Raw genomic sequence first — 26829 nt, forward strand, 5'->3', positions numbered from 1 at the left:
GAAAACCTACCCAAGAGTACCTAGAAACAGTATCTCTATTTTGCACACCGAGTGAAATGTGTTTGCATTGTAATTCATGTCAACCAGTTAAGTGTTTTAACCCAAATGGCACCTAAAATTCTAGTTGTATGCCAGATCATCATACCCGCAGTTGCTAACCAGAAACAGCAACTAGACACCTTAAGGAAAATACATTTTATAAACTGCCTCAGCAGTGTGGGTTATAAGGAGCTTCACAGCACAGTGGTTAAACTGCAGTGAAGACTCTGCTCATGGCCTGAGTTTGATCCCTATGGACTCAAGGGGGCTGACTCAACCTTCCATCCTTCTGAGGTTGATAAAATGTATACCCAATGCACTTGGGTGTAGCCTGCAAAGCCTGCACTTTGCTTTACCATATGAAACCCTCACAGATTTTCAGACTATGTTGGTGGCCCTTCTTCAGGCTCCTCTGAAACATGGTGGTTGGATACAGAGTCCTTTCTGTTACAACTCTCTATCTTTGGAATACTTTTATTAGCCTCACACTGATCTCACTCTTTCTCAAATATAGAAACGTTTTTTTTTAAAAAAAATCCCTTTTAGATCTTTTTTTTTTTTGGCTTGCTTTTATTTATTTTATTTCACTTGATTTATATTCCGCCCCATGAGTGCAAGCGCTACTCTGGCACAGAACTGCTGTTGAATCTTTTTTGTTCACTTGTCCTCCACTGTTGTCTGGCTCAGATTCCAATATTCATGAACAGTCATTCATGAGCCACACTCATAGGAAGCTATGCAGTGATTCTGCCAATGCTTCTTTTTCTCCATAACCCCTCAAGGCCCATGGAAACCTGCTGTTGAGGGGTTGAAGGATCCTCCAAACTGGGTATAGAGGGTTTAATATAGGAAAAACGAAACTGGCAAAAATCACAACCTCTTCCTCCCTAAGAGCAACATCTACCAGATCAGAACCACTTCCATTAATGGGGGGATTCTGTCTCAAAGGAAGGGCATTTGCCACTAAAGAGTAATTTGGAGACATGGAAGCAATTGGGATTTGCATGGGAGAATCAAAGAAGTTGAAGGGAGATACTTTTTCCTTCTACTCCCTGCTTTTCTATAGCAATATAATGTAAGGTCATTAGCAAAACAGATAAACAATAAACTTATTTTGAAATAGTGCTTTTTAAATAATCTAAAAATACCAATAAAAATATGAGAAATGGTAACAGTCTAATCTTTTAAAAAAGCAGTACAAGACGCAAAACACAAGTGAATTTTAAACATATCCTGGACTTGGGGGTCTTATTAGCTTCTGCATCCTTGATGGAAAAAACAGGGATTTCCCCCCCTCCCACTTCATAGATGTTAATAAGAAATAAGAAGCTACTGTAGCATTCTGCAGTTTTAAAACTTAGCAACAACCCTTTGCTGACTTTATTAGCTATCACTCACAAAAGATGAAACCAAATGAAATCAAATCTGCAATTTTTTAAAAAAAAAATCATTATTTTATGTCTGTTTCAGGTTTCCAGATGTTCAGAGTTTAAGAAGCCAAACAATACTACTAGGTTTTGCAAAGATACTGGCCTAGAAGTATAATAGCAATAATGGCTGTAGTCAATCATTATTAGAACTTGAAATACAAAAATAAATTAAATAAGAATTTTTTTAAAAGGTTGTGCAATAATCTGGTATAAACAAATTTAATGAAAAGGAACTGTTCTTCTGTTGTGGCTTTTGCTTTGAATTTAAAAAAATTAAAAACAGTAGTTGTTCTCTCAAGCATCCACATAATATTGAGGTCCAGATGTTTTAATAGCCAAATGCAAATCTTGCGAGTTATTTGCTTCCAGTCTTAAAAATAATTATTTCTGGCTGTCTTTTTCTTCTTTGGCCATCCTCTTTGTTACTCCGCTGAAATATTTATCTCGAAAGGAATTATGACTTTTGTATAGCAGACACTGGTTATCCAATATGTAAGAGTCACGATCTTCATCCTACATAATGTTAAAAAAAGACATACACACCACATAAAGCAATGAAATAAGATAGCCTTGAAACAATAATTAAAAAATAATCTCAAATCCAAATCATAGTTGTTGCTTATTCCTAAAAACCTACACTGGTGAACAAGCATGTTGAATGGAACGGATCATCCTGTGATAATTAATACTATAAGAAACATTACATGTCTCCTGTCATAATATTGCTGCAGCAGAAACCAGATCTTTTGTTCAAAGGCTAAGATGCGGAATATGCAGCCCTCCAAACATTACTGGGCAGCAATTTCCATCACCTTTCAAGACTGACTAAGCTGGATAGGGTTAAGGCAAGTTTCAGTTCAAGAGCATCTATGCTTTCAGACATAAAGGAAAAAATAATACTTAAAACAAACTGAGCAATAAAACCATTAAAAATCAGTAAGTGATAAACATGAAAATTGTCAAAAGGACAGTCTGAAGAAAAGAACAGGCTCAAAGTAGTGGAAAGTGGGGACTGATTTCAACTCTTGAGGGAAAAGCATTTACAGTACATGGCTGAAACCCGGACTGAAGTCACAACTAGAATAGTCCCGCTGAATCAGAGTGCATTTGGTGAGTCAACTCGTCGGTAAGTTCCACTGATTCAATGGGACTGTTCTAGTTGCAGTTTATTGACAGATTTCAGTCAATGTGCTAGTATTACAATATCCTGATCATGGAGGCTGATAAGAGTACTTACTTCGAAACAACCAAGTGAGTTCATGGCAGAGATAAAATTCAGCTTTTAACTCAATTTAGCCGCCTAGAGTGGTCCTGATCCGACCAGATAGGCAGGATATAAATAAAATAAATAAATTGCAAAAATTACAGGTTTTGGACTACAGCTTCCAGGAACCCCAGTCAATATGGGTGACAGCTAACTAATTCAGAGGATATAGGATGTATAGTACCTCACCCAAAAAAGAGTGAGCAATGACAACTCTGCATAACTACACACGATCTGTAGTTCAGTCTTTCAGCTACTACAGATATACAAACAGCATCCATAGTCTGGGATTCAAACTTTCTTCCATCGCCTTGTTGCTTTGGAATGTCTTGTCTACGTGGGATAGAACTGGATCTTCTATCCAAATCTGATTTTCATAAATGAGAATAAAAAATTCAGGCCTTTTTATTTGATAAAGTGGATCCTACTGGGGATTGGCGGACAAGACAGGTAGATAACAACAGTATGAGTTGCTCAGACACCTGCAGCTGATGCAAAATGAAGCAGTCAGGTTCATTTTCTGTCTTTACTTTTTGGACTGCATCACAAGAGTTCTGCTTGATCTTCACTGACTTTCTGTTTTTATCTCGGCCTAACTGAGGATTCTGGTTGGTTTAAAAAGTGCTACATCGTTTGGGATGAGGTTATTTAAATGACATTTACATCCTGTTATCAACGTGCCGGCCAATTAAACAGGCACCTCCCTCCCTCTCTCTTCTAAGCTATTCTTAGGTAGAATGTGGAACAAGAACATTTAAGCTACAGCATTCTCAACTGGGGAAGGTATAACTGTCCCACTCACTGATCATTTTCAGATGGGGAGTTATGACTTGTTTTACTAGCACTAGTAAAAGTTGTCTATTTTGAGGATTTGTAGCATTCAGCTGACTTCATTCAGTTTGAGTTTAGCTTTCAATATTGTCTTTTTAAACGACGTAGACTGCCTTGGTCGTTTTTTTTTTTTTAAATGTGGGGCAAAATATTTTTTAAAAAATAAATAATAATAATAAATAAATATTGTGCCATTTATCTGTCAGCAGCATTTACTTAGGCTCCAGGCGAGACATACACCAATACCATTAAGGAGGTACAACACTGTGGTTGCAAAAAAATTACTCCTTTGATCCATGCAAATTATTTTTACAAAAGAACTGAAGGGTAAGAGAAAATTTATTAAGCCAAAAATAAACCAATAAAAACAAGGCAAGTGTACCCAAATGCCAGTGTTTCACCAAATGTCTGCACACATTTGATAAAACGGAGTTTTACATTTCACATTTTATCACACTTACTGAATATATACATGACTACCCAGAATAGTTCTCAATGAAATAATTAAAAATCAATAACACAGTAATATGCACACCTGCCCGCACACATGTATGACTGATGCTTGTAACAAATTAGTAGTAATCTTTGAAATTTTAAGTAGCTCTTTCTTTAAATATTTCTGAACTCAAACTACACACAAAGCTCGCCAAAGCAGCAAAGCATGCCAACACATACATATCTTTCAGCATTATATCCCACATGCTTATGAATCTGACTTTTGAAATAACTTCTATGTTGAGAGGTTGGAGTCAGCAGAAGGAGGATTATGCTGGCAAATCCTTAAGAGAATGCAGGATATAAAGGAAATTCTACCTGCCAATCAAACATTCTCAAGAGAAGATTATTAGGTATTTGCTGCTCTTATAACAGGCTCTCATAAACTGAGTTGTGCTGAGATCTCAAAATTTAATTGATTAACACTGATACAATTCTGAAGGGAAATACAGAGCCAGAGTGGTTTAAATGAGGAAGAAAAAAGGGAGGGGCTTTTGCAAAATTGTATTTGCAATCCAACACAAATTCAGCTACCCACAAAAAAATCAATAGTCAGGAATTTGTAAAATGAGTGTTCATTGAACACTGTGTAAGCACAAGGTGACAGGTATTTATGCCAGTATAAGAAGATACAGCTAGGATGGGTGTGCATGCATAACTACAGAAAAAGTATGCATGATGTTAAGAGTTATAATATAAACTATAAGCTACTAATATCAGTCCTTCTGCTCACTGTGTCTAATCTCCGGCCACAGGAAGGGCAAGGAATACTAGACCTGGATACATCAACAACTCTTGAATTATGCTTGAAAACAGGCGTTATTCTACTAACTATATAGGTACTTTGGGTTAATGCAATGTTAGCCCTACGTACGGCAGACGCACTGAAACTGGTGGAACTTAACTTACTAACAAACTCAGTTCATTTCAAAGGATTTACTCTAGGCAAGACTAATACTGTATTAAGCCTTTGCTTTAAATCTATAAACACCAAATTTTGGCCAGATTTTTTTGGAAGAATTTCCTTCTAACCATAGCATCTCAAAGGTCAACAGAATAAACTCCAAGAACCCCTGGTTGTTTTTTATAGCTACTGTTTTATAAAATACAGCTTTGGGATCGGAAAGCCTTTGAAAATATGTTTCATGTCATGCTGTACCACTTTCATGTACATGTCCATGTACAAAGCTGATTGCTTAAGGCATGGAAAGATCTTAAACAGTTTTTGTCAATTTCAAACAAACTCGCTTAATCATTTCTTTCAATTTCAAACAGTTTAAAACAAATATTAGCATCCTTCCTTTTCTCATATACTGTACTGTATGAATCATATCTTTACTGCTACATAGGAACCCTCTCTGAGCATGTAAAGGAATGTAACGTGGATCATGTCCTTCTCCTGATATTGCCACTCTTGCCTACATAACACTGAGTACCCAAAAGTACATTGTGAAATGTTAGCATAGTAGCAACTGGGCCACAGATCCCTGGCAGACTCATATATCACATGCAGCTCAGGTGACTCAGATGAAACATGTACTAATGTTAAACCTTCAAACAGGTTGAATGTTTTTGTTATCCAAAGGGGCTGTTGCTATTTTAACTTTCATATACTATGCCTTTTTTATTATATCTTTTATTTACTGTACACTGTTTATATTGTCCTGAGAACAAAAATCTGTTAAGGGTATAGGAAGAAAAAGTGAATGTTGCACAGGTAAAAGCCCAAGAATATCTTAAAACCAGAACTGTATTAGCAGCACAAACTCTCTTCAGTATATTCCTGCTTTCATGGCAAAAAAATAAGATTACCGGTATGTTGTTGCTTTGTCCCAGTCTCCTTAAATTTAGAAAACCCCACAAATTCTTTGACACTAAATGGTAAGAAAGATTTTTTAAAAATCCTACTTTCAAGATGCAGTACTAACAGATTTTTTTAAAAAAAAAGAATTCAAAAGAAACTATGGTTGTTCTCATATCAACTAGAGATAGGGGCTTTTTTGCTTCGTACAAAGCATCACTGCCCAAGTGCTCCTCCCCAACAAGCTGACCATTCCTTGGCTGTGTGGGGAAACTCTCCCTCCTGGCTCCCCACTGGAGTGGTCAGTTGTCTGGGGAGGCAGGGACAGGCCAGTTGGGCTCTAGAGTTGATTGGTGCGCCGCTAATGCAGTAGGACCCCGGCTGCTTGCGGAGCTTGGTAAGTGGACTGGGGGAAGGGAAGAGAGGAATTAGGAACACCTGGGCAGCAGCTCTTCCTGTGAAGCCCAAAGCCCAAATCTCTAATATCAACTAAGTAGCATTCGTATTTATCACAGCAAAATGTCTGAGTGATCTCAAGTAATATGCTTCTGAAATAACCTTGAAAGTTTAGGTACAGAAATCATCATCAAATCACATACTGATGGCAACAACATACATAAACCTGGGCAAGTGCACATGAGCATTCATAAATGCAAAGATGTTAAAGTGGCAAAACAGCCTTCCACAATCAGGCTCCTCCAGAGGTATCAAATGACAAAACCCATCACCTCAGACTATATGGAGATCATGGAACTTGTAGTCCAATATATCTCAAATGCATCCTTGCTATTGAATTGCCTGTAGCAGATAGTACAGTGATATTAACAATTATTATTACTTCAGCTGCAGGTAACAGCAGCTCAAAATCAAAATAATAACACTGAAACTAGAAGAATCCTCTCCATTAAGAACTTTGTGTGTATGTGTGTGTGTCTTCTGCCCCATCAAGTCAGAACCAAAATACAGTATAGTGTCCCTAACAGGGCTTTCAAGGTAAGTGAAATGTTTAAGGTTTGACCAGTTCTCTTCCCCCAGTAAGTTTTCATGGCCAAGTGGGGATTTGAACCCTGTTCTCCAGAGTCCTAGTCCATTGTTGTATCTACTATACAGATTCCTGTCTAGAAGGGCAGGATAAAAATCTAATATTAAATAAATAAATAAATAAATAAATAAATAAATAAATAAATAAATAAAAATACCAGAGGTCCCCAACCCCCGGTCCGCGGCCCAGTGCTGGTCCGTGACCTGAGCTAGAGTAGGCTGCCGAGACAGACCTCCCACCCCACCACCCCCTGCATGCACTCACCCCCGCACAGACCATTTAAACCTGCACACACGCTCCAGCATGCCCGTGCGAGTGCCACGCCGCCATCTGCGCATAAGCACTCATGCACCCATGCGAGAGAGATCTCGTGCTTGTTTGCACATGTGCATGGGCGTGCCCTGCCTTCCCCAGCTGGTCTGCAGACCGAAAAAGATTGAGGACCGCTGTACTATACTACATTGGGAATCATTTGAAGAACTTTATTTAAATAAATAAATTTTTAAAAAACCACGTAACACCAACAACACATACATCAAAGGGAGATGAAACTAGAAAGTTCCCTTAATTCACTGCTACCCAGGTCCATAAGCCCAAGTGCTTTTGCTTTTGCTTTGAAATTTATGATCATTATATAAACCTTCTAAAACACATCTCATAAACACACTTTTCAGAATCCACTCAGGTATAGTAAATTGCCTAAGTCTGAACACCTGAAAAAAACTGTTATCTTACGACACCTATTTTGTACTTTAGCTCATCGCAACAATTACCTCAAATTCTTTCACCTTTTCCATGGTTATCAGGCGTCTTGACATGTGACTGGAAAGTGTCTGTTCACAGTTGCTAATAAGTTTCAGACATGGGTGCTGGGGTATAATCTCTTCTGTGTATCTGGAAGAAATAAACAATCAAAGAGCTGCAAGTGCTTACAAACTGTAATATGTGAATCTGAAACAGAACAGCTAGAGGGGTTCACTCAAACTGAATTAGACTATACACTTCCACATGGTTCACAGCCTTATTAAATTTCCCATAAACAATGTGTGCTAATTGCTTTCAGAATCCATAGCCGTATGCATAGCACAAAGAAAGAACAAAAGAAAAAACACAGGTGGACGTTTGGCTTTACATTGGAAAAGAATGTTTCATGTGGATTTCCTTCACACTTCAGCACCCAAGTCATTTAAAAGGATTATGAAAAGTTGTCTGCCAACAAGAATTCGAATAAGATCTGTTCTTTCTACAAAGCTTGGCTGCTTTTTCAGTGTTACATCCAACAAATATGCTACTGCCATCCTGAGCTCAGCGATGGAAGAGCAGGATACAGATCTCATCCTTATGTATGTACTTCCCAGTCTCTACATTCTCTACTGATAAACTGAATCAGAAATATTCCATTTAAAATAAATATTTGCTGCATCCTGTTTCCTAATAGTCACTCACCAAGATCTCCTTCCTGGCCATATTGTAATAATAAATAATAACCGTGTGTCATGGAGTCAATTCTGACTTATGGCAACTCTTTTCAGGGTTTTCCAGGTAGTGAATACACAGAAATGGTTTACCATTCTTTCCTTCTGGAGCTACCTTGGGGCTGTGCAGCTTGCCCAAGGCCATACAGGTTGGCTGTACTCAGAGGCATAGTGGATAATTCAACTCCCAACCTCTGGCTCCACAGCCAGATACCTAAACCACTGAAGTATCCAGCCAGCCAGCACATAATGTACAATACATAGTGACACCTTCTGTCATTCTGATGCCAGTTGACTGAATCAGCAGAATCCATTCAGAACAACTCAATTTCTATTGCTTCCCAAACATCTAGTATATTTGCATCCTAGACACTAATAAGACTAACAGCTAATGAAACCTGTGACCTTGGCATTCCAAGTGGCTTTCACACTGCACTCCTACTCCATATTTCTAAAAGCAGAGCTACAGTAGATGCCACACAAGAAAAAATTTCAGGTGCAAAATATTCATGTTTTGAAGGCACACCTACTCAGGTTTGTACACAGGAAGCCAGTAGACCAGTCTTCCTCCAGTCACCAGGTATTCAGCCGCAAATTTTAACAGATCGAACAGGATGTCACACAGACGATACTTTGAAGAAACTGCGATATGATTTTCAGTGCTAGATAGCATTTTAAAATACAATTAATTTGATAGCAGCTACATTATTTGCATTTACAGAAAACAAATATGCAGTCATCCTCACAAGTCTTGCAAGTCTCCTACCCTTAAAATTAAAAATACAGAAATAATGCCTAGTTTGTACAACCTCATAAAACTGAGAGAAAATATATACATAAGGTACTTCAGAGATATCTGAATTTCACAAAGTTTAATGCTGGACATAAGAGGGATACAAACTGGGCCAGAGATCCAGAAGTGAAATGGATGGACAACAGTAAATAAAAATAGAAAATGGATCTCAGAAAAAAAATTAAGTGTTGTTTATACACCACCCTGTAGCACTTAAAGCACTCTCTAGGCGGTTTACCATTTAATTATGCAGGCTACACATTACCCTTCCTCATGACCTGAGTACTCAGTTTACCAACCTTGGAAGGATGGAAGGCTGAGTCAACCTCAAGCCAGCGACCTGGGACTGAACATGCATTGTGAGCAGAGTTTTGACTGCAGTACTGCTGTTTAACCACTATACCATGAAGCTCCTAAGCAATTAAATACAAACTATGTAATGAATCCGAAAGAGAATCTCCCATAAACATTACTGAACAGGCTTTTCCAATAGTTTCCCACTCCATACTATGTCATTATCTCAACATGCACACCAAGTGACAGACTGTGATGCTCAAATCCTTATAAGTTCCATACATAGTTGCCAAATTCTTACTCCCAGACTTCACAGGAAAAATACGAGACATGCTGATAGAATGGTCTTTCCATGTAAGTAAACCATTAAAAACAGCACTGTCAGATTTGTCACTGGTTTAACAGAAGGCTACAATGTTTGGCAAATGCTCCTAAAGCCATAGCTGGCTTTCTATTCAGATACCTAAATTCTCAACACCAAGGTTTACCTACCCCTTTTCTGCTATTTTAGCCATTTCCTTCTGTGAACCAGTTCTTCTGGTGGCTTCTCGTATGCCATATGGAGCTATGCAGGGAAAGATATGTGGAGATACATCCATTTGTACAACATATGTAGAAAACTGCTGGTACAGAACATAAGAGCCAGATTTCTCATAGAAGCTCCCAGTTACACAGAGTGTATCGTTCTGTTGTTATATTGATTACACTGCCTGAAGACCATTCCAATCCAACTCAAGGGGTTAGTTGTCACTTTTAAAGGCCTACATGTCAAGTTCTTAGACATTTAAGGGGCAAATCTCCTTTCATGTGAAGCTGCCTACTCAACCCCATCACTGGAAGCCGCCTCCTTCTACCACCATACAATGCCCAGGCTGATGAAATGGATTCTACTTCACAAATGATTATGGTATGGCAAATTTGTTAAGCTTTAAACTCTTGTTATTGCCACTAATAATGACATAAGAATGCGTCTTGCACAAAGTACCAGCCAGCTAACAGAGTGTTGCCTCAGGGGGTATTGTCTAGCTTCTACACCACTATCAATGCCCAAGGCTATTTTGAAAATGGTATTTCAGTAGACTGTGATCAGACTACTTTTTCCCCCAGTCCACTTTTGTCACTTGGTTTCTCTTTTATTTCATGCCTTTTGTTACCTCAAATTTGTTTACTGTGTTTGATTTTATTTCACTTGTAAGCAAATTTGGGCAACTCAAATGAACTAGAACCATAAGATATATTTAATAAAATCACAATCTTTAGAGAGCTGTCTAAGGAATTTACAGTGCAGTTAATCAAAGATGGGCTATTCAAATCGCTTCCATTTTATAGCAATTTCAATTTAGGGGGATTCCAAAAACATCCAAAACCCACCGTCCTGCAGTTTTTGTCACAGTTGTCATAAGCAGCCAGACTTTGGAAGTGGCAAGTAATATATCACATTAGTCTTCCTTCCTGGAAGTCTGGAAAGCTCTCTTATTTCCTATTCAAGCCTATCATCTTTTTAAACATATAGCAGAATTAATACAAATAATACAATTGCCGGTATTGATATACAAATGCCAGGAGTATGGGAAACAAACAAGAACTGGAAATGTTAGTTCAGGAGTGTAACTATGACTTTATAGGAATAATTGAAAGTTGGCGGAATGACTCCCATGACTGGAATACCGCAAATGAAGGACACAAATTGTTCAAAAAGCGCAGAAAGAATAGAAAGGGACCTGAAGTCATAGTATATGTCAAAAATACATATTCCTGCACAGAACTACAGTAGGATGAACTTGATTGCCCTATCAACAGCATCTAGATTAATATAACTGGAACAAGAAAAAAAAAGGAATATAGTTAGTCTACTATCAACCGCCTAATCAAGGAGAAGATGCGGATGGAACCTTTGAAAAACAAACTGCAAGAATTTCAAAGAGAATTTCAAAAAGGTGTGATGTAGTAATGATGGGAGATTTCAGTTATGTTGACATCTGTTGAGAGGCAAAGTATCTGAGACAGGAACACCTTTCTGTCAGGGGGAAGGTGGTATAATTATGAAAATCTGCAGTATGGTCATTCACAGGAAGCAAGTTCTTATACCACTAAACAGTTGCAAATTACTGAGATCTGCCCCATTAGACATTATTTTATGCAACATAAAATGTATTGAAAACTTCAGCTGAGACTCTAAGGTTGAAATATTGTTGCTTTGTGTACTACACTAAAAGCTAGTTATTTACAGGAAGTAAGTGGGCCAAATATTGGCTGAAATCCTGTTGCTTAGTTTAGCATGTTGCAACTAGAGCAGGCACATTTTGAATCAATGGAACATACAGAGGAATTGACTCACAAAACCTTTACTGAATCACTGGGCCTACTCTACTGTAATTTACTATGCTAAGCAACAGGATTTCAGCCGATATTGGCCTTCTTATTTCCTGTAAATAGCTAATGCACTTGTTTCTAGCTTGGATATCTCTGTTCTAAAGTTCAATTTAAAGCACTGGGAACAAATAAAGAAGTTCATAAGTTTTCACCATCGCCATTACTGTCATTACTATATACTACATTTATCAATCACACATATTTTAGACTATGAATCAACTTACGATCTGTGATTATTACATCAAACTGTACTTGCTTCCTCCATATAGGCTTTGATGCATCAGAAAGTAATACATCAAGATAGTGGTTTTCCAAACCATACTGCCGAAGGTTGGCTCTAATATTTTCATCAGGCCCTCTCCACTTTTGGCTCCTTCTGCTAGCTTTGCCTTGGAGTAATAGAGAGTGAAGAAAACCAAGTTAATGTCATATGAGATTGGAAGAAAATAATCAGCAGTGTTCCTCTGTTCCATACTATAATTCATTTAGAACTATAATATTTTTGTTGCATAAATAAAATCTGACAAATACACTTCATTAAATCTATCACAAGCATATTTGCAAAGCTGCACAATCTAATAAATACAAGAAATTTAATCTCTTTTTGTAATTAGCACAATAAAACAACCTTCATGGCAGTACTTTCTATTTCTCTTGGATTCAATCAAACCCACACAGGTACAGTTGTGTGTAAAGTAGTCTGAGATATCTGCAATGCACCTTTATTCTCAACACGCTCCCTGGGTAACATATAAAAATTGAACTCATCCATTAAATTTACAATCTCAATGAACATCTGGAATCCAATCAGGTACTTTTGCTGTCCATTCCTTCTTCTGGAATCACTGACCTTGTTTCCAGTGTAATCTTCCATGCACCCTAAAATACTGACCTAATGGGATGTCAAATCATACAGAATAGATTTTTTGGCATCACAGAAAGTTGCAATAGGAAATGAAGAAAGTCCCAACTCCAAATGAATAGGAAGTCAAAAATACCAACTCCAATGGAATTCAATACTGAAATATAATACAGTGGTGCCTTGTTAGACGATGATAATCCGTTCCACTGAAATCGCTGTTTAGCAAAATCATTGTCTAGCAAAAAGCATTTCCCCGTTGGAATGCATTGAAATCTGTTTAATGCGTTCCAATGGGGAAGAATCGTCGCTGTCTAGTGAAGATCAGCCATAGGAAAGCCGCTTTGCAAACTGCCGATCAGCTGTTTAAATTGCTGTCTTGCGAAGCTTAGGTCCCGAAAACACCTGTTTTGCAAGCGCGGAGGGAGCTGTCAAAATAGTCGTCTAGCGAAAATTGGTTTGCGAAGCAGGGACCAAACATTGTCCAGTGAAATTCCCCCATAGCGATTGCAAAAAGTCAATGTCTAGCAAAAAAACTGTCATGCGGGGTAACTGTCTAGCGAGGCACCACTGTATTGGATTTTGGCCTGTGTCTCTCATTGTACATCCTCACATGGAATTGTAAATAGGTCACAGACCTTACCATAGATGAGATGTAAAAGCCCCTCTTAATACAAGGCATAGACTACATGTAAAAAGAAGATTGGGTCACTGCAGGCATTTTTTAGGGCTTCATACTGCCTGATTGCAATATGAATCTCAATTAGACATATCTAATTTTCTCAGCATAGTGTGTCATAAACAAAGCTTTGTATTATGAATGCTAAAATCCCATCATGTTTAAGAGTACGTTCTTTTAAAACAGGGTTCTCCAAACTATGGTCTGCAGGCCACATCTGGTCCGCCTTGCCTTTTTATCCAGGCCAGGCATAAGAAGTGGAGGGAAGGAGGACCCAAGTGATCCCCCACTCCCCCTTCCCTCGAAAATGTGTAAAATAGATGATGTGGCCCTCATACTGAAAAGTTTGGAGACTCCTGATTTAAAATAACTAAACAAACCAGCCCAATCACAGCCTGTTAGGAACAAATGGAACACTTCTAAGATTGCAGCTGGGTGTTTTGATGGACTCAAGATGCTGGATATGTCTAGTAGGATTTCTAAGTTACCCATAACTTCACTGTAAGTCCTGTGTAACTGACCATCTATATTTCAATATGAATTAAAAGTAAATCCCAAGAGTAGATCTCTCAGGTGAATTACATGAAGTGGTTTCACCTGCATCATGATTCCTTCAAGATGACTTTGATTCCTCTTCAAGATCTTGAAGTTGTTTTGGGACATACAAAGCTGCTACTTTGTTGTACACATTTGCACTGATATGTAGTGAAAGAACATACCTAGTCCATGTACTGTGTTATAATCTATATCTGTTCCACATACATATGCTCCAAAGTGTGCTGAAGCTATAAGAAGTCCACCTGTAAGATAAGAAAAAAGACCATTGCACAGGATGTTAGTCTTCATATTTAAAGGTAATTTCTTCAAAAAGGTAACGCTAAATTCAATATTCTCTGAGAGACAACCAGAACAAGGCTTACATGTTCCACCAGTTATTAATTGACAATATATTAAGACTTTTTTTCTTCATTTCTGTTTCATTTTTGTTTCTTAGCCTGCTGGAGCAGGCTCCAAGGGTGAATGTGGGACTGTAGGGGTGGGGGAGGATCATGTGCCCCCAGTTTCACTGAGCAAAACAATTCTATTGTATCCTGGCTGAGATTTGAAATGACTAAGTAGAAAGGTCATTAGAAGCAGAAGTATATGCAACTTGAATATTCACTTGGTAAAATATAACTGCTAACATCTGGCTCATTGTTTTCCCTGGTATGAAGAGTTGAGTACTGCAAGCTCTGTATGTGGAATGCACACAGTAAGTTTTGCTGAAAGAGGCAAAAAAAGAATTATCAGGACTTTAAAGAAACAGAATTCCCACAGCGCCTTCAGGAAAGTATAATAGCTGAATATTCTGCATGCTTAGATGTTTTCAAAGAGGTAGCCATGTTTAGTCTGTTTCATTATGTCTCACAAAAATAAAAACAAAAAAATGGAGCTTGTGCCAAAGGAAGTGGATTGTAATGCATGAAAATACATACTGAAATACACCTGATAATCTTTAAGGCACCACAACTCTTTCATTTTTGTTACTGTTATATTTAGATGTTTAGCAGATACAAGGTAATAGGTGCAATCAGAGAGTTCACATGACTGTCTAACCTGAACAACTGTTTTAAGCCAAGGGTGTACCCCATTGCTGCCAATTAGGATGAAAGCAAGAATCTGTACGTTATTCAATAATACAAGTCTTGTCATCAGCTCAATGTGAAACTTTGTTGTTGTTATGTGTCGTCAGGTCGGAATTGACTTATAGCAACCTGAAGAGAGCTTTCAAGGTAAGTGGGATATTTAAGGAGTGGCTTTAGCAGTTCCATTCCCGCCCCCCCCCCCCCACCAGTGAGTTTCCATGGCTCAGTGGGGATCCAAGCCCGAGAGTCCTAGTCTGCCACTGTATCCACACTGGGTACCCATACATGGAACTGTAGGGAACCTAGAAAAATACAGGTCCTTGAAATTTTCCTTCAGATTTTCACCTTTTCTGTCAAAAAAGTCTTTCTTTCCCATATTAAATTATTTCAAAAATTCTTCATTCCAAACTCAGTCCACTACAATTTAAGTATGTGTGTTTAGTCGTTTAGTCGTGTCCGACTCTTCGTGACCCCATGGACCAGAGCACGCCAGGCCCTCCTGTCTTCTACTGCCTCCCGGAGTTGTGTCAGGTTCATGTTGGTTGCTTCGCAGACACTGCCCATCCTCGGTCGTCCCCTTCTCCTCTTGCCATCACACTTTCCCAACATCAGGGTCTTTTCCAGGGAGTCTTTTCTTCTCATTAGATGGCCAAAGTACTGGAGCCTCAGCTTCAGGATCTGTCCTTCCAGTGAGCACTCAGGGTTGATTTCCTTTAGAACTGATAGGTTTGTTCTCCTTGCAGTCCAGGGGATTCTCAAGAGCCTCCTCCAGCACCACAATTCAAAGGCATCAATTCTTCGGCGGTCTGCTTTCTTTATGGTCCAGCTCTCACTTCCATACATCACGACAGGAAAAACCATAGCTTTGACTATTCGGACTTTTGTTGGCAAGGTGATGTCTCTGCTTTTCAAGATGCTGTCCAGATTTGTCATCGCTTTCCTCCCAAGAAGAAGGCGCCTTTTAATTTCAGGGCTGCTGTCTCCATCTGCAGTGATCATGGAGCCCAGGAAGATAAAATTTGACACTGCCTCCATATCTTCCCCTTCTATTTCCCAGGAGGTGATGGGACCAGTGGCCATGATCTTAGTTTTTTTGATGTTGAGTTTCAGACCGTTTTTTGCACTCTCCTCTTTCACTCTCATTACAAGGTTCTTTAATTCCTCCTCACTTTCTGCCATCAGAGTGGTATCATCTGCATATCGGAGGTTGTTGATATTTCTTCCGGCAATCTTAATTCCGGCTTGGGTTTCTTCCAGTCCAGCCTTCCGCATGATGTATTCTGCCATTTAAGTATAGTTTATACTAATTTTTAATTTTTTTTTCCACAAGGAGCTTATGTCACAATGACCACATAGATGTGATAAAAATGCCCTCTAATGCTATATCAGAAAAAAAGCTAATTGGAAGGATTTTTTAAAATCATCCTATCGAACACAGCAAGCAATTGTGATATTGTTGGTATACAACTTAACAAAAATAACTTCTTCAAACTTAAAAAAATGTTTTGTACACATTAGCAGCTACGAAAGAATGCTAGGAGGTCACTGAACAAAAATACAAGTTTGAAACATGCAAAGACTGCTTACAAATAATTTGTTCACTTTTCCAGGAAGAAGAAAATGGGAAGTGATACCTGTTCCCACAAACGGATCAAATACAACATCATTTGCTTTTACTCTCCCATGGTTTGCCATGATAAATGCCAAGCAGGCATCCATACTTGTGTTCCCAATAAAATGCCTCTTTTTTACGCTGTATGACTCAATGAGGTCCCTTTGGCCATTTGCAATCTGTGAAATAGGGGAAGAACAAGGGAAAAAATGTACTTTAGTTGCTGAAAAATACCCAGGATATCAGATTTTTTTTCTTCCCAAAACATGTACTCTTAAATGAACAGCACACAGATATACAGTGGTGCCCCACATAGCGACGATAATCCATGCAGCAAAAATTGTCGCTATACGGATTCGTCGCTATGCGAAATTAAAAAGCCCAAAGGAATGCATTGAAACCCCTTCAATGCGTTCCTATGGGCTTAAAACTTACCTTTTAAGCGAAAATCCTCCATACGGCAGCCATTTTGGCTGCCAAGTAAGCGAGGAATCCATCCCTGTTTTACTCAGCGGCCATTTTGGAACTGCCAATCAGCTGGGGAAAAAACATCGCTATGCGAAAATCGTTAAGCGAAACAGCTTACCGATCATCGCAAAGCGATTTTTCCCCATAGGAAAAGCGATCGCAAAAACATTGTCGCTGTGCAGATTTGTCATTAAACGGGGTGCCTGTCATGCGAGGCACCACTGTACTTTCTACTTCATATTAGAAAGATGAAAGTAGCACAGCATACCACAGTATTTCTTCCTTATCTTAACCTACATGTTCAAAGTTCCTTAAATTATTAAAAAGATATTAGGTAAAATACAAAAATATGTGGCCCTGAAATTTTATTCCCACTATCAACTCCCTCCCTCATGCTAACATTAAAAAAGATCATTTGGTTGTTTCATTATAAATTCAACAAACTACTCACCCATCTCCCAAAATACAAGACAACTGGCTTTTCTGGGATATTGTTTGGATCCGTTCCATAATCTTCTAGAAACCCAAATATATGATCTGGTTTCTCTAAATTCACTTTTCCTTCAAATGGTAAAAAGTCTAGTGACTGTATTATGGTGGTAATGGAAACAAGCCAGAACAAAAAAAATTATTTTATGTAAGTTATTGTTAACGTATATGAGTTTTTTAATCCCTTTTTCGTTATAATTTTGGAAACACCGCAATCAAGAATAATAACAATTGTTGAAACAGAAAATGTGTACAGGTGACTCAGAGCAAAATCCTAACTCGCCAAGAGGGCCAAGGGAGAAAGATGTCAGCACCAGAGTAACTGAAGCTATATAAATTAAAAGATACAGTATTTATAATATTTGAGCAAAGCCATTAGGCACAGGGTTTTCAGATTTTTTCACTACAGCTACTACATATCATCACAAATTCCTCTGTTCAGAATTCTGGCAGCTATAGGCAAAACAAAACAGAAAAACCAACCAAGTCCTCAGAGGACGATTGAGGCTCAGCATCTTCTTCTCTATAGCTGCTGCAAAGGGAGAGAATGGGTTGGACTTGCTAGGCTCAGTGGGAACTAGAAGGGGTTGTGGGATTGGTAGCTTTTTTTGAGAGCTACTCTGTAGAGAGTGGAATGAGCAGAGAGACTACCAGTCCCACAACCCCCTGTAGTTCTCATGGAGCTTGGTTCTCTCACTTTGCAATGGCTGCAGAGAGGAACACACTGGGCCTCCGATATGTGTGATGAACCACTTCTAAGGACTGGATTTTGTACTACAGCTGTGAAAATTTTGACCAGGGGAATTTGTAAATGAATTGTGAAGTTGTAGTAGGAGAAAAAAAATCTCATGGCAAAACACCACAGCTCAGCGAATTGGGCCTTGGGCTAGTGAGTTTAATTTCCCACTGTTCCTCTCAAAAGAAAAGTCAAATTGTGTAGCCTTGGATAAGCTGCACAGTCCCAGGGTGCCCCCAAAAGAAGGGAATGGTGAATCACTTCTCAGTATTCTCTACCTAGAAAACCCTGATTATTGACTTGATGACACATAATCATCAATTATATATATAATAATTAACATAAACTACATACATATCTAAACCAAGTTTTTAATTAAGTATTTTGTTGTTTACATTCCTAAGTAAGTATGAAAAATGAAAAACATTGATACATTTCACTGAGATGCTACTCTATAGGCATGAAGTTACCAACTTCAGATGGTGCAGAGTAAATGCTGCAGCGACAGGATGTATGCACAACCTTATATGACTATATTTACTCTGTACCATCATGAAAGAATACAAACAGCAGCAATTATTTCCAGAGGTCATTGTTTACTTACATCTATCCTTTGAATCTTCTCTATTTGTGTTAGCGTTTTGTTAAAAGCCTGAACTTTTATTTTGTATGTAATGTTGGACTGCAAATATGGCGCCTAAAACAATACAAAAGTTTGGGTTAGCGCATGGCACAATGTGCTACCAGGTACAACTGTATAAAAAGTTCCAAAACGGCTTAACAAAAACAAACAACTTCTATACAAACCATTTTCTCTACTGGATAATTCTTCAAGGATGAGTACAATTCTTCTACAGATTTCCCAAGGCCCCACAGTTCGAATATAGATCTGGAAGTGTCATAATATTTAAGTTACATTCAGTAAGAGGAGAAACTGTTCCTAGATGTCCTTCCTTGTTGCCTTACAAATGCAACACATTATTTTCCCACTGAAAAAACTGTCACAAAGATTACTACAAATAGCTACACAATAGATTATTCCGCCAACCACTGCAACTGTGTCAGCTTTATCTATTTTAATGGCACATGTGCAGAGTGAAAACCCTCTAGCACAGCTGTCTCACAAATCCTCTTTCCACAATACCTTGTTCAGAAAAGAACCTTTTCAACACTAACAGAGAAGGGCATCTGCAGAAACAATCCAGGAGTGTGGGAAGGGTAAGTCTATGAATGGTACCAATGGATTGTTGACCTGACTGTAGTTTTTACCCATGTAAATTTAAAGAAATACCAAGTTTGGGATTTGGGAGGGGGCAAGCACTCTTCCTTGCCCCTGACCTAACCTGGACACTGATGCGAACAGTAACCACTGTTTCGGTACACAAGTGCAAAGCCTTAACAGTATGGAAGGGAGGGAATCAGAAAACTAAGATGGAAGATTGATATAGTGACATCAAGGACAGTGTTTTTCCCTCCCATCCCCACTATGCACACACATACCACATACATCTGCAGATGAATTTCACAAACATAAATCCTTACTTTGCACATACTGTTCGCTTCATTATTCCTCTAGCCATCTCTTCTGAAGGCAGGCTAATAACCCAAAATGGAGACTGAAACGAAAAAGAGCAATAATTCTAAAGAAAATGCATTCTGCTGAATGAAATCTCTGCTTTTACCACTTACAGACGAAGAATACAGTTCTTCACAGTTCACTACTGAATTAAGGAAGATTCTAGCTTAGCTTGAAAATATACATTTCACTAAATAATTGGGTAAATAATTTACAGGTTACAAATGCTAAATCCTGAGTGCCACTGTTGTTGTTCTTTAGTCGTTGTGTCCAACTCTTCATGACCCCATGGACCAGAGCACGCCAGGCCTTCCTGTCTTCCACTGCCTCCCTGAGTTTGGTCATATTCATGTTGGTAGCTTCGAAGACACTGTCCATCCATCTCATCCTGTCATCCCCTTCTCCTCTTGCCTTCACTCTTTCCCAACATCAGGGTCTTTTCCAGGGAGTCTTCTTTTCTCATGAGATGGACAAAGTACTGGAGCCTCAGCTTCAGGATCTGTCCTCCCAGTGAGCACTCAGGGTTGGTTTCCTTCAAAATGGACAGGTTTGTTCTCTTTGCAGTCCAGGGGACTCTCAAGAGTCCCCTGGTCTGCAAATACTGCCATACTGACCTTTAATCTCAGTTCCTCTTCACTGCTGAATCGTCCACCACAGAGGGAAATCAAAGATTGGATTTCCTAAGAGAAAAGATTACAGAAAAATATATATTCAAACATTTTTGGAGAAAGAACAATTTTTAGCCAACACCCCAGACTACTGCAGTCTTTTACTCTAAAACACATGCTGCTGTCTGTTGCTTTCAGAGATCAATTTGCTCAGAGAATGACCTATTGAGGGAGACCGACAGGGGCAAAGTGTCTCTGCTGGTCCTCCTCGATATCTCAGCGGCCTTTGATACCATTGACCACGGTATCCTCCTGGGGAGGCTCTCTGAGTTGGGAATTGGTGGCCTCGCATTGGCCTGGCTCCGTTCCTTCTTGGAGGACCGCCCCCAGAGAGTCCAGCTTGGGGAGAGAGTCTCGGCCCCGTGGAGCCTCAATTGTGGGGTCCCACAGGGGTCGATCATCTCCCCAATGCTGTTCAACATCTATATGAGGCCGCTGGGTGGGGTCATCAGGAGGTGTGGGGCACTGTGCCACCAATATGCGGATGACACACAGCTCTACATCTCCTTTTTTCCAACTGCAGGGGATGCCGTTCTGTCCCTTCAGCGTTGCCTCGAGTCCGTACTGGAATGGATGCAGGAGAACGGGCTGAGGCTGAACCCGGACAAGACGGAGGTACTGAGGGTGGGCGCCCCCACACTTGGGGATATGGGAAACTCCCTCACTTTTGGGGGGGTGACTCTGCCCGCCAGGGATGGGATCCGCAGCTTGGGGATCCATCTGGACCCGGCGCTCACCATGGAATCCCAGGTGGCGTCCGTGGTCCGCACCGCTTTCTTTCATCTTAGGCGGATAGCCCAGCTGCGACCCTACCTTGATGTTGGGGCTCTCACCACTTTGGTGCATGCGCTTGTAATCTCAAGATTAGACCACTGTAATGCGCTCTACGTGGGGCTACCTTTGAGGCTGCTGCGGAAACTACAGGTGGTGCAGAATGCTGCGGCCAGATTACTCAGTGGAGTGAGAAGATACCAACATATCTCCCCCACTCTGGCCGCATTGCATTGGCTGCCCATCCGATTCCGCATCGACTTCAAAGTCTTGATGCTTACTTACAAAGCCCTAAACGGTTTAGGACCTCGATACTTGATGGAACGCCTTCTCCCACCAAGATCTACCCGTGTCACTCGTGCAAGCCAGGAGGTGAGGCTGAGGAGCCTAACGCCGAGAGAGGCCCGGAAGGAAAAGACCAGAAATAGGGCCTTCTCAGCGGTGGCTCCTCGCCTCTGGAACAGCTTACCTCCTGAGATTCGCGCGGCTCCCTCGCTGGGCATGTTCAAGAAACAACTAAAAACGCTGTTGTATAAGCGGGCCTTTCCAACAGAAAACTCCTGATGATTTTCTCTCTATATCTTTTTAATTTCTATCTTTCTTAAATTGTAATGTTTTAAAATTATGTTGTTGTTGTTTGTTGTAAGCCGCCTAGAGTGGTCTAGTACGACCAGATAGGCGGGATAGAAATAAAATAAATAAATAAATAAATAAATAAATAAATAAATAAATAAATAATAGAAGTCACATTTGAGGCCCCTCTGTCAAATTCTGAGAACCTGTAAGTCTCTCTGTAAGTCTTTTTCAGTGCAATGTATGTATGTCTGCCCAAAAGTAAGTCCCAAGAATACATGTTGAATGAATATCAATAGCACTGCAACCTTGGGCCCATATCCCATAGGGTTTTTCTGGTAAGGGAAGAGCTTTTGTCAGTGGAACCAGGAAAAGGCAATGTCTCTTCACTGAAACTCCCCACCCCATATGCTTAATATCTACCTCACCCCTTGTGCTGGTTTTCATATGGTATGGACAGCTGCAGGACAGATTAGGTTTTGTTCAGCTAGTCATCAGCTGTTACCCTGTTTCCCCAAAAATAAGGCCTAACCTGAAAATAAGCACTAGTATGATTTTTCAGGATGCTCATAAAATAAGCCCTTTCCCAAAAATAAGCCCCAGTTAAGTGAAGCCCCGGCCTCCACGATTGTGCAGCAACCAGAAGAGGATGGCATGACTGTATTTGAATAAATGTAGATTATTGTACATGAAAAAATATCCCCTGAAAATAAGCCCTAATGTGTTTTTGGAGCAAAAATTAATATAAGACCCTGTCTTATTTTCGGGGAAACATGGTAGTATGACACTGAAAGTAGGACATGACTTGGACATTCATAGAGAACCGCAATCAGCCCACGGCAGTTTTAAACACTTGCTTCAAATACAGACCACAGAATCCAAATAGAAAATGTCCTATTTGTATTAGACAGCAATGTGGGGGTAGACAGTTTTCCAGAAAACAAATGAAGTGCTGAATTCTTGGACAAAACAAGGATCTATTTCCACCCAAGAAACACAGACTGGAATGGGTCAAAGGCACTGGTTTCATCCAAGAGTGCCTGAAGCTGATCAGTCATCCCTCTCCAGTAGCTTGCTCAGGAAAGGGAGACTGGCAACAGGCCTATACAGTAGTTGTTGCAATCATCCACTGCCACATTCAGTTTCTTCCCAATAGGCCTAATAAAAGTTTCCTTAAGCGTTCACGGGACCTGACCCTCCTGAAAGGAGCACATCGATGACTGAAGTAGCCCATTCCATTGTTACCACCCTGGCAGCTTTTAAAAGCCAGGCCAGGCAAGGATCCAGGGAGGTTGTGGTCGCCCTTACAGCGGCCAAGCACCCTGTGAAGCTCAGATGAAGATACAGGCTGAAATTGATTTAGAACAAGCCAGTGCAGTGGGCGTCTCAGCTCGATCTACTGCAGAATTCTGACAGTCAAGGTCCCAGTAGATGGGCTCTATTTTGTTTTTCAAAAAACACTACAAACAGGTTGCACGAGATGCTATTAGGAGGCCTGTCGCCCTGAGCAGCTCCAGATAAGTTGCGTACAATACGGAGTAACTTTGTTTGGTGGGTTTGGGCCTCACTTGTCTTGGAAGCGTAAACGGATGTTCTGGAAGCATTACATAAAAGATGGCAGAATTCCAAAGTTCTGTTGTTCTTAACATGTACAGAAATACCACATACATCAGAAATGTCTTTCATTTATTTTTGTTTTGTTCACATTTTTTTAAAAAAAATTTATTGTCCAGAACCGACTTAGCACTAAACTACAGTGGGGTCTTGACTTGAGAACTTAATCCGTATTGGAAGGCGGTTCTCAAGTCAAAAAGTCTGCAAGTCAATCTCCATTGACCTACAGTGCATTGAAAACCGATTAATCCCGTAACAGGCCGTTTTTGTTCCACTTTGGTTTTTTTCTAGTCTGTAAGTCAATTCTCAGGCTGCAAGTCAAACCTAAATTTTGCGGCCAGAGAAGTCTGTAACTCAAAAAGTCTGTAAGTCAAGGGTCCACTGTAGTATAGCAACCCTAGTGATATGGTCATCTAGTGCTAATCTCATATATGTAAAAAATAAAAAAAGTTCAAAGGGCAATTTGGAGGGAAAGAACATGGGGGCAGGTATTTCCACGGTCCTGAACATCACGCTTCAGCTACATATGTTAACAAGACACCACCCATAGACACACCCTGTCTTTACAAGAACAAATCAATTGATCACAGGGGGAAAAGTCTGTTTGAATGTTCCACCCTTAAAAAGGTAGAATCCTATATTGACAGGGGAAGAAAAACATGCCAGGAACCAAAAAGGGTCAAACCAGTTTGGTTTGGCCTTTGCATCATGGTAATTGACCGTGTAGTCACAAGTTCAATGACAATTATGTTATCATGTAGCATAGTAGCAGGGCACTGCACCTGTCAGAAGATAGACCAGCGGAGGCCATCCAGCACACGGGTTGCTGAGGGCGGTTATGTGCCTTGCCACCTATGTAGCCTCGGGCAACACAATCCCAGCGTGCCACCTGATGGAGGGACTGGTAAACCACATGCCTAGGACACTCTAAGAAGGTGGGTTGCCATAAGTCGCACTGGGCAGCATGCAAACGTTGAATTATTGCCATGGAGATAGTGACATATTGCATTGTTATAGTAAAATCTATAGAACCGGATCTGTGCACTCTCCCGTATATTGCATGAGAAGTCCCCAGGATCACACCTGCTCCATAAACAATATAGGCAGCAAAACTATAGCCGGCAAGACAAGATATATGAGCCCCGGTCTCTACGCTCATCCAACCTCATTCATATTCAGGGAAACGAAGGGGGCGGGAGGGGGAAGAGAAACACTTCCACGCTTCTCGGGAGGGGGTAAAAAATTCACTGGAGGTGGGGGCTGCGCGACTAAGTAACTGCCCCTTCACACCAATGGCGCGGGCCGGAGCGCGCGCTCCACCACCAGCACCGCGCGCGCTCGCGCCCCAAAGGATGCAGCGGCGGCTCCCGTGCCCAGAACTCACCGGCAGCCGGAATTCCAAGTGCTCTTGCGCCAAGACCAGCAAGTACCGCGTCAGCCCCGCACTTCGAAACGCCATCGCCTTCCAGCGCGCGGTGTTCTGAAGCCCGCATGCGCCCGGCGGAGGAAAGGCGGGGCTACGGGAAGGAGAAGAGGAAATGATGAGCAGGGGAAACAGGAAAAGGGAGGTTGTCGCCCCCCTTCCTCTCCCCGCACTCCGCCGCCGCTGCCCGGGAGAGCGGGGCTCTCAAAGTGGGAACCGGAAAGCCCAGCCACCGCTGTAGGCAAGCAGGGGGGCTGGGGGTGTCGAAGCTTATGGTGAGGGTCCCTGCAATGAATAGTTTAGATGTGGGTATTGGGGGGGGGAGCTGGTAGCGCAGCCTGTTCTTCCGACAATTTAACACAACTTTAGCTTAGTTATTTTATTATTGCTGTTTGGATCTTAATATATATGTTATTGCGGGTGGTGGGTGAGTAGTTGCTTTCTATTGTTAGTCGCCCAGAGTAGTCACTACATGGGCGGGATACGGATATATATATATATAATTTTTTTTTTTTAAGTAAATGAATGAATGGTGCCAAGGAACTGTCTTTAGGAAACATATACCACCTATAGGACTCCCTGCACTCGGTGGTCCTTGCTAAGATGAAACTTGCAGCGAGCATCGCCTTCTGCAGCATGGGTCGTTTGCGGGGCGCTGCGGACCTTTGGGCGTGCAACTTCAAGCCTTTTTTTTTAACACAAGTTGCTTGTGGGTTTCACAAGCAGTCCTAAAGTTCTAATTTGAAAGTGGAATAGTTCTGCTATTTTTCACTAATTATAGTATTAATATTTAATGTTTCATACCTTCATAAGTATTATGCCTTAATGTTACATTATAGTTTGATATTTTATACAAGTATTTGAATGGCAGTGATACGCAGTACTGTACTGCCTTACTGAAACTCATGGACTTTCTCCCAAAATAAGCCCCTGTTGTGTTACACAGCTTTCTTAGTACAAATTAGTTAACTTGTTTAAAGGACACTTTTTCAAAAAAGCATTTGGAGTTTCAAGAGAAGCAGTAACTATAGCCAGGGTGTGATTCATGTATGCTGCATTTGAACCACAGGAAGGCTGCAGTTTTTTTTTACAGAGCACCATAATATCTGCCATCAAGGTACTATTAGTTAAGCTGGCACTGCTTGTTTCTGTTTTCTTCATGTGGAAGCAGTATATTTTACACTGCATCCACAAATCATTGTGCAGATTGCTTTTCCCCTGCTGGTTTATATTCACATTTTTAATGTAGGTGATCGTCAGAAATACCAAGCAGAATCTCCTTGTTTCTTCTCAACTTAAAAAGTGTGCAGCAGTGGAAAGAAATGGACACACTTTTGTAAAGATTTGTTCAGTATTTTATATTGATTGGTTCATTATGCCTTCAATCAAGCTAATGCTTGGCTTCAGTAAACAGGGACTAACATTTCTCCTTCAGAGACTATACAATTGCAAGAGAGGTGGGTAACTACATAGGTAAAAAAGTTAAAGGTAAAGGTTCCCCTTGACGTTTTAGTCGTGGTCGACTCTAGGGGGTGGTACTCATCCCTGTTTCCAAGCCGTAGAACCAGTGTTTGTCCGAAGACAGTTTCCATTGTCACGTGGCCAGCGCGGCTATACATGGAACACTTTTACCTTCCCACCGAGGTGGTACCTATTTATCTACTCACATTTACATGCTTTTGAACTGCTAGGTTGGCGAGGAGCTGGGACAAAGCGACAGGAGCTCACTCCGTTGTATGGATTCGATCTTACGACTGCTGGTCTTCTGACCCTGCAGCACACAAAGGCTTCTGCGGTTTAGCCCGCAGCGCCACCACGTCCCTAACTACATAGGTTTCCATTAACCAAATAATCAACAACTTCTGGTATGCCCTGAACCACATGCAGATATTCTATATT

At 40.4% G+C, this 26829-nt stretch overlaps 1 protein-coding gene across 3 annotated transcripts; it reads right to left on the bottom strand.

Annotated features, from left to right (window-relative positions):
- Nucleotides 1-588: 588 nt before the first annotated feature.
- Nucleotides 589-25040, bottom strand: TRMT11 (tRNA methyltransferase 11). Of its 3 annotated transcripts, XM_020790703.3 has the most exons (13): nucleotides 24892-25040; nucleotides 20496-20561; nucleotides 19848-19921; nucleotides 19113-19194; nucleotides 18910-19002; nucleotides 17532-17666; nucleotides 16635-16791; nucleotides 14095-14175; nucleotides 12062-12226; nucleotides 9957-10029; nucleotides 8908-9039; nucleotides 7676-7796; nucleotides 589-1982 (listed from the first exon to the last, which is right to left on the bottom strand). In XM_020790703.3, exons 1-13 carry the CDS (start codon nucleotides 24964-24966, stop codon nucleotides 1851-1853), a joined length of 1386 nt encoding a protein of 461 aa, XP_020646362.3. In that variant the 5' UTR covers nucleotides 24967-25040; the 3' UTR covers nucleotides 589-1850. The 3 variants fall into 3 exon arrangements, with proteins under 3 accessions (XP_020646362.3, XP_020646365.3, XP_020646363.3); XM_020790706.3 differs by lacking the exon at nucleotides 17532-17666 and having other exon boundaries at nucleotides 24892-25029; XM_020790704.3 differs by lacking the exon at nucleotides 8908-9039 and having other exon boundaries at nucleotides 24892-25029.
- Nucleotides 25041-26829: the final 1789 nt, after the last annotated feature.

The sequence above is a fragment of the Pogona vitticeps genome, chromosome 1, assembly GCF_051106095.1.
Source record: "Pogona vitticeps strain Pit_001003342236 chromosome 1, PviZW2.1, whole genome shotgun sequence".
In the NCBI taxonomy this organism is placed as follows: domain Eukaryota; kingdom Metazoa; phylum Chordata; class Lepidosauria; order Squamata; family Agamidae; genus Pogona; species Pogona vitticeps.

Bases quoted from the DNA above. Each gene is read 5' to 3' on its own strand.
- TRMT11 (XM_020790703.3), bottom strand. From the start codon at position 24,966: ATGGCGTTTCGAAGTGCGGGGCTGACGCGGTACTTGCTGGTCTTGGCG. The intron at 20,562-24,891 runs GTGAGTTCTGGG...CTTTTCTCTTAG, and splicing joins ACTTGGAATTCCGGCTGCCG to GAAATCCAATCTTTGATTTC. The intron at 19,003-19,112 runs GTTTGTATAGAA...GTATTGTTTTAG, and splicing joins ATTATCCAGTAGAGAAAATG to GCGCCATATTTGCAGTCCAA.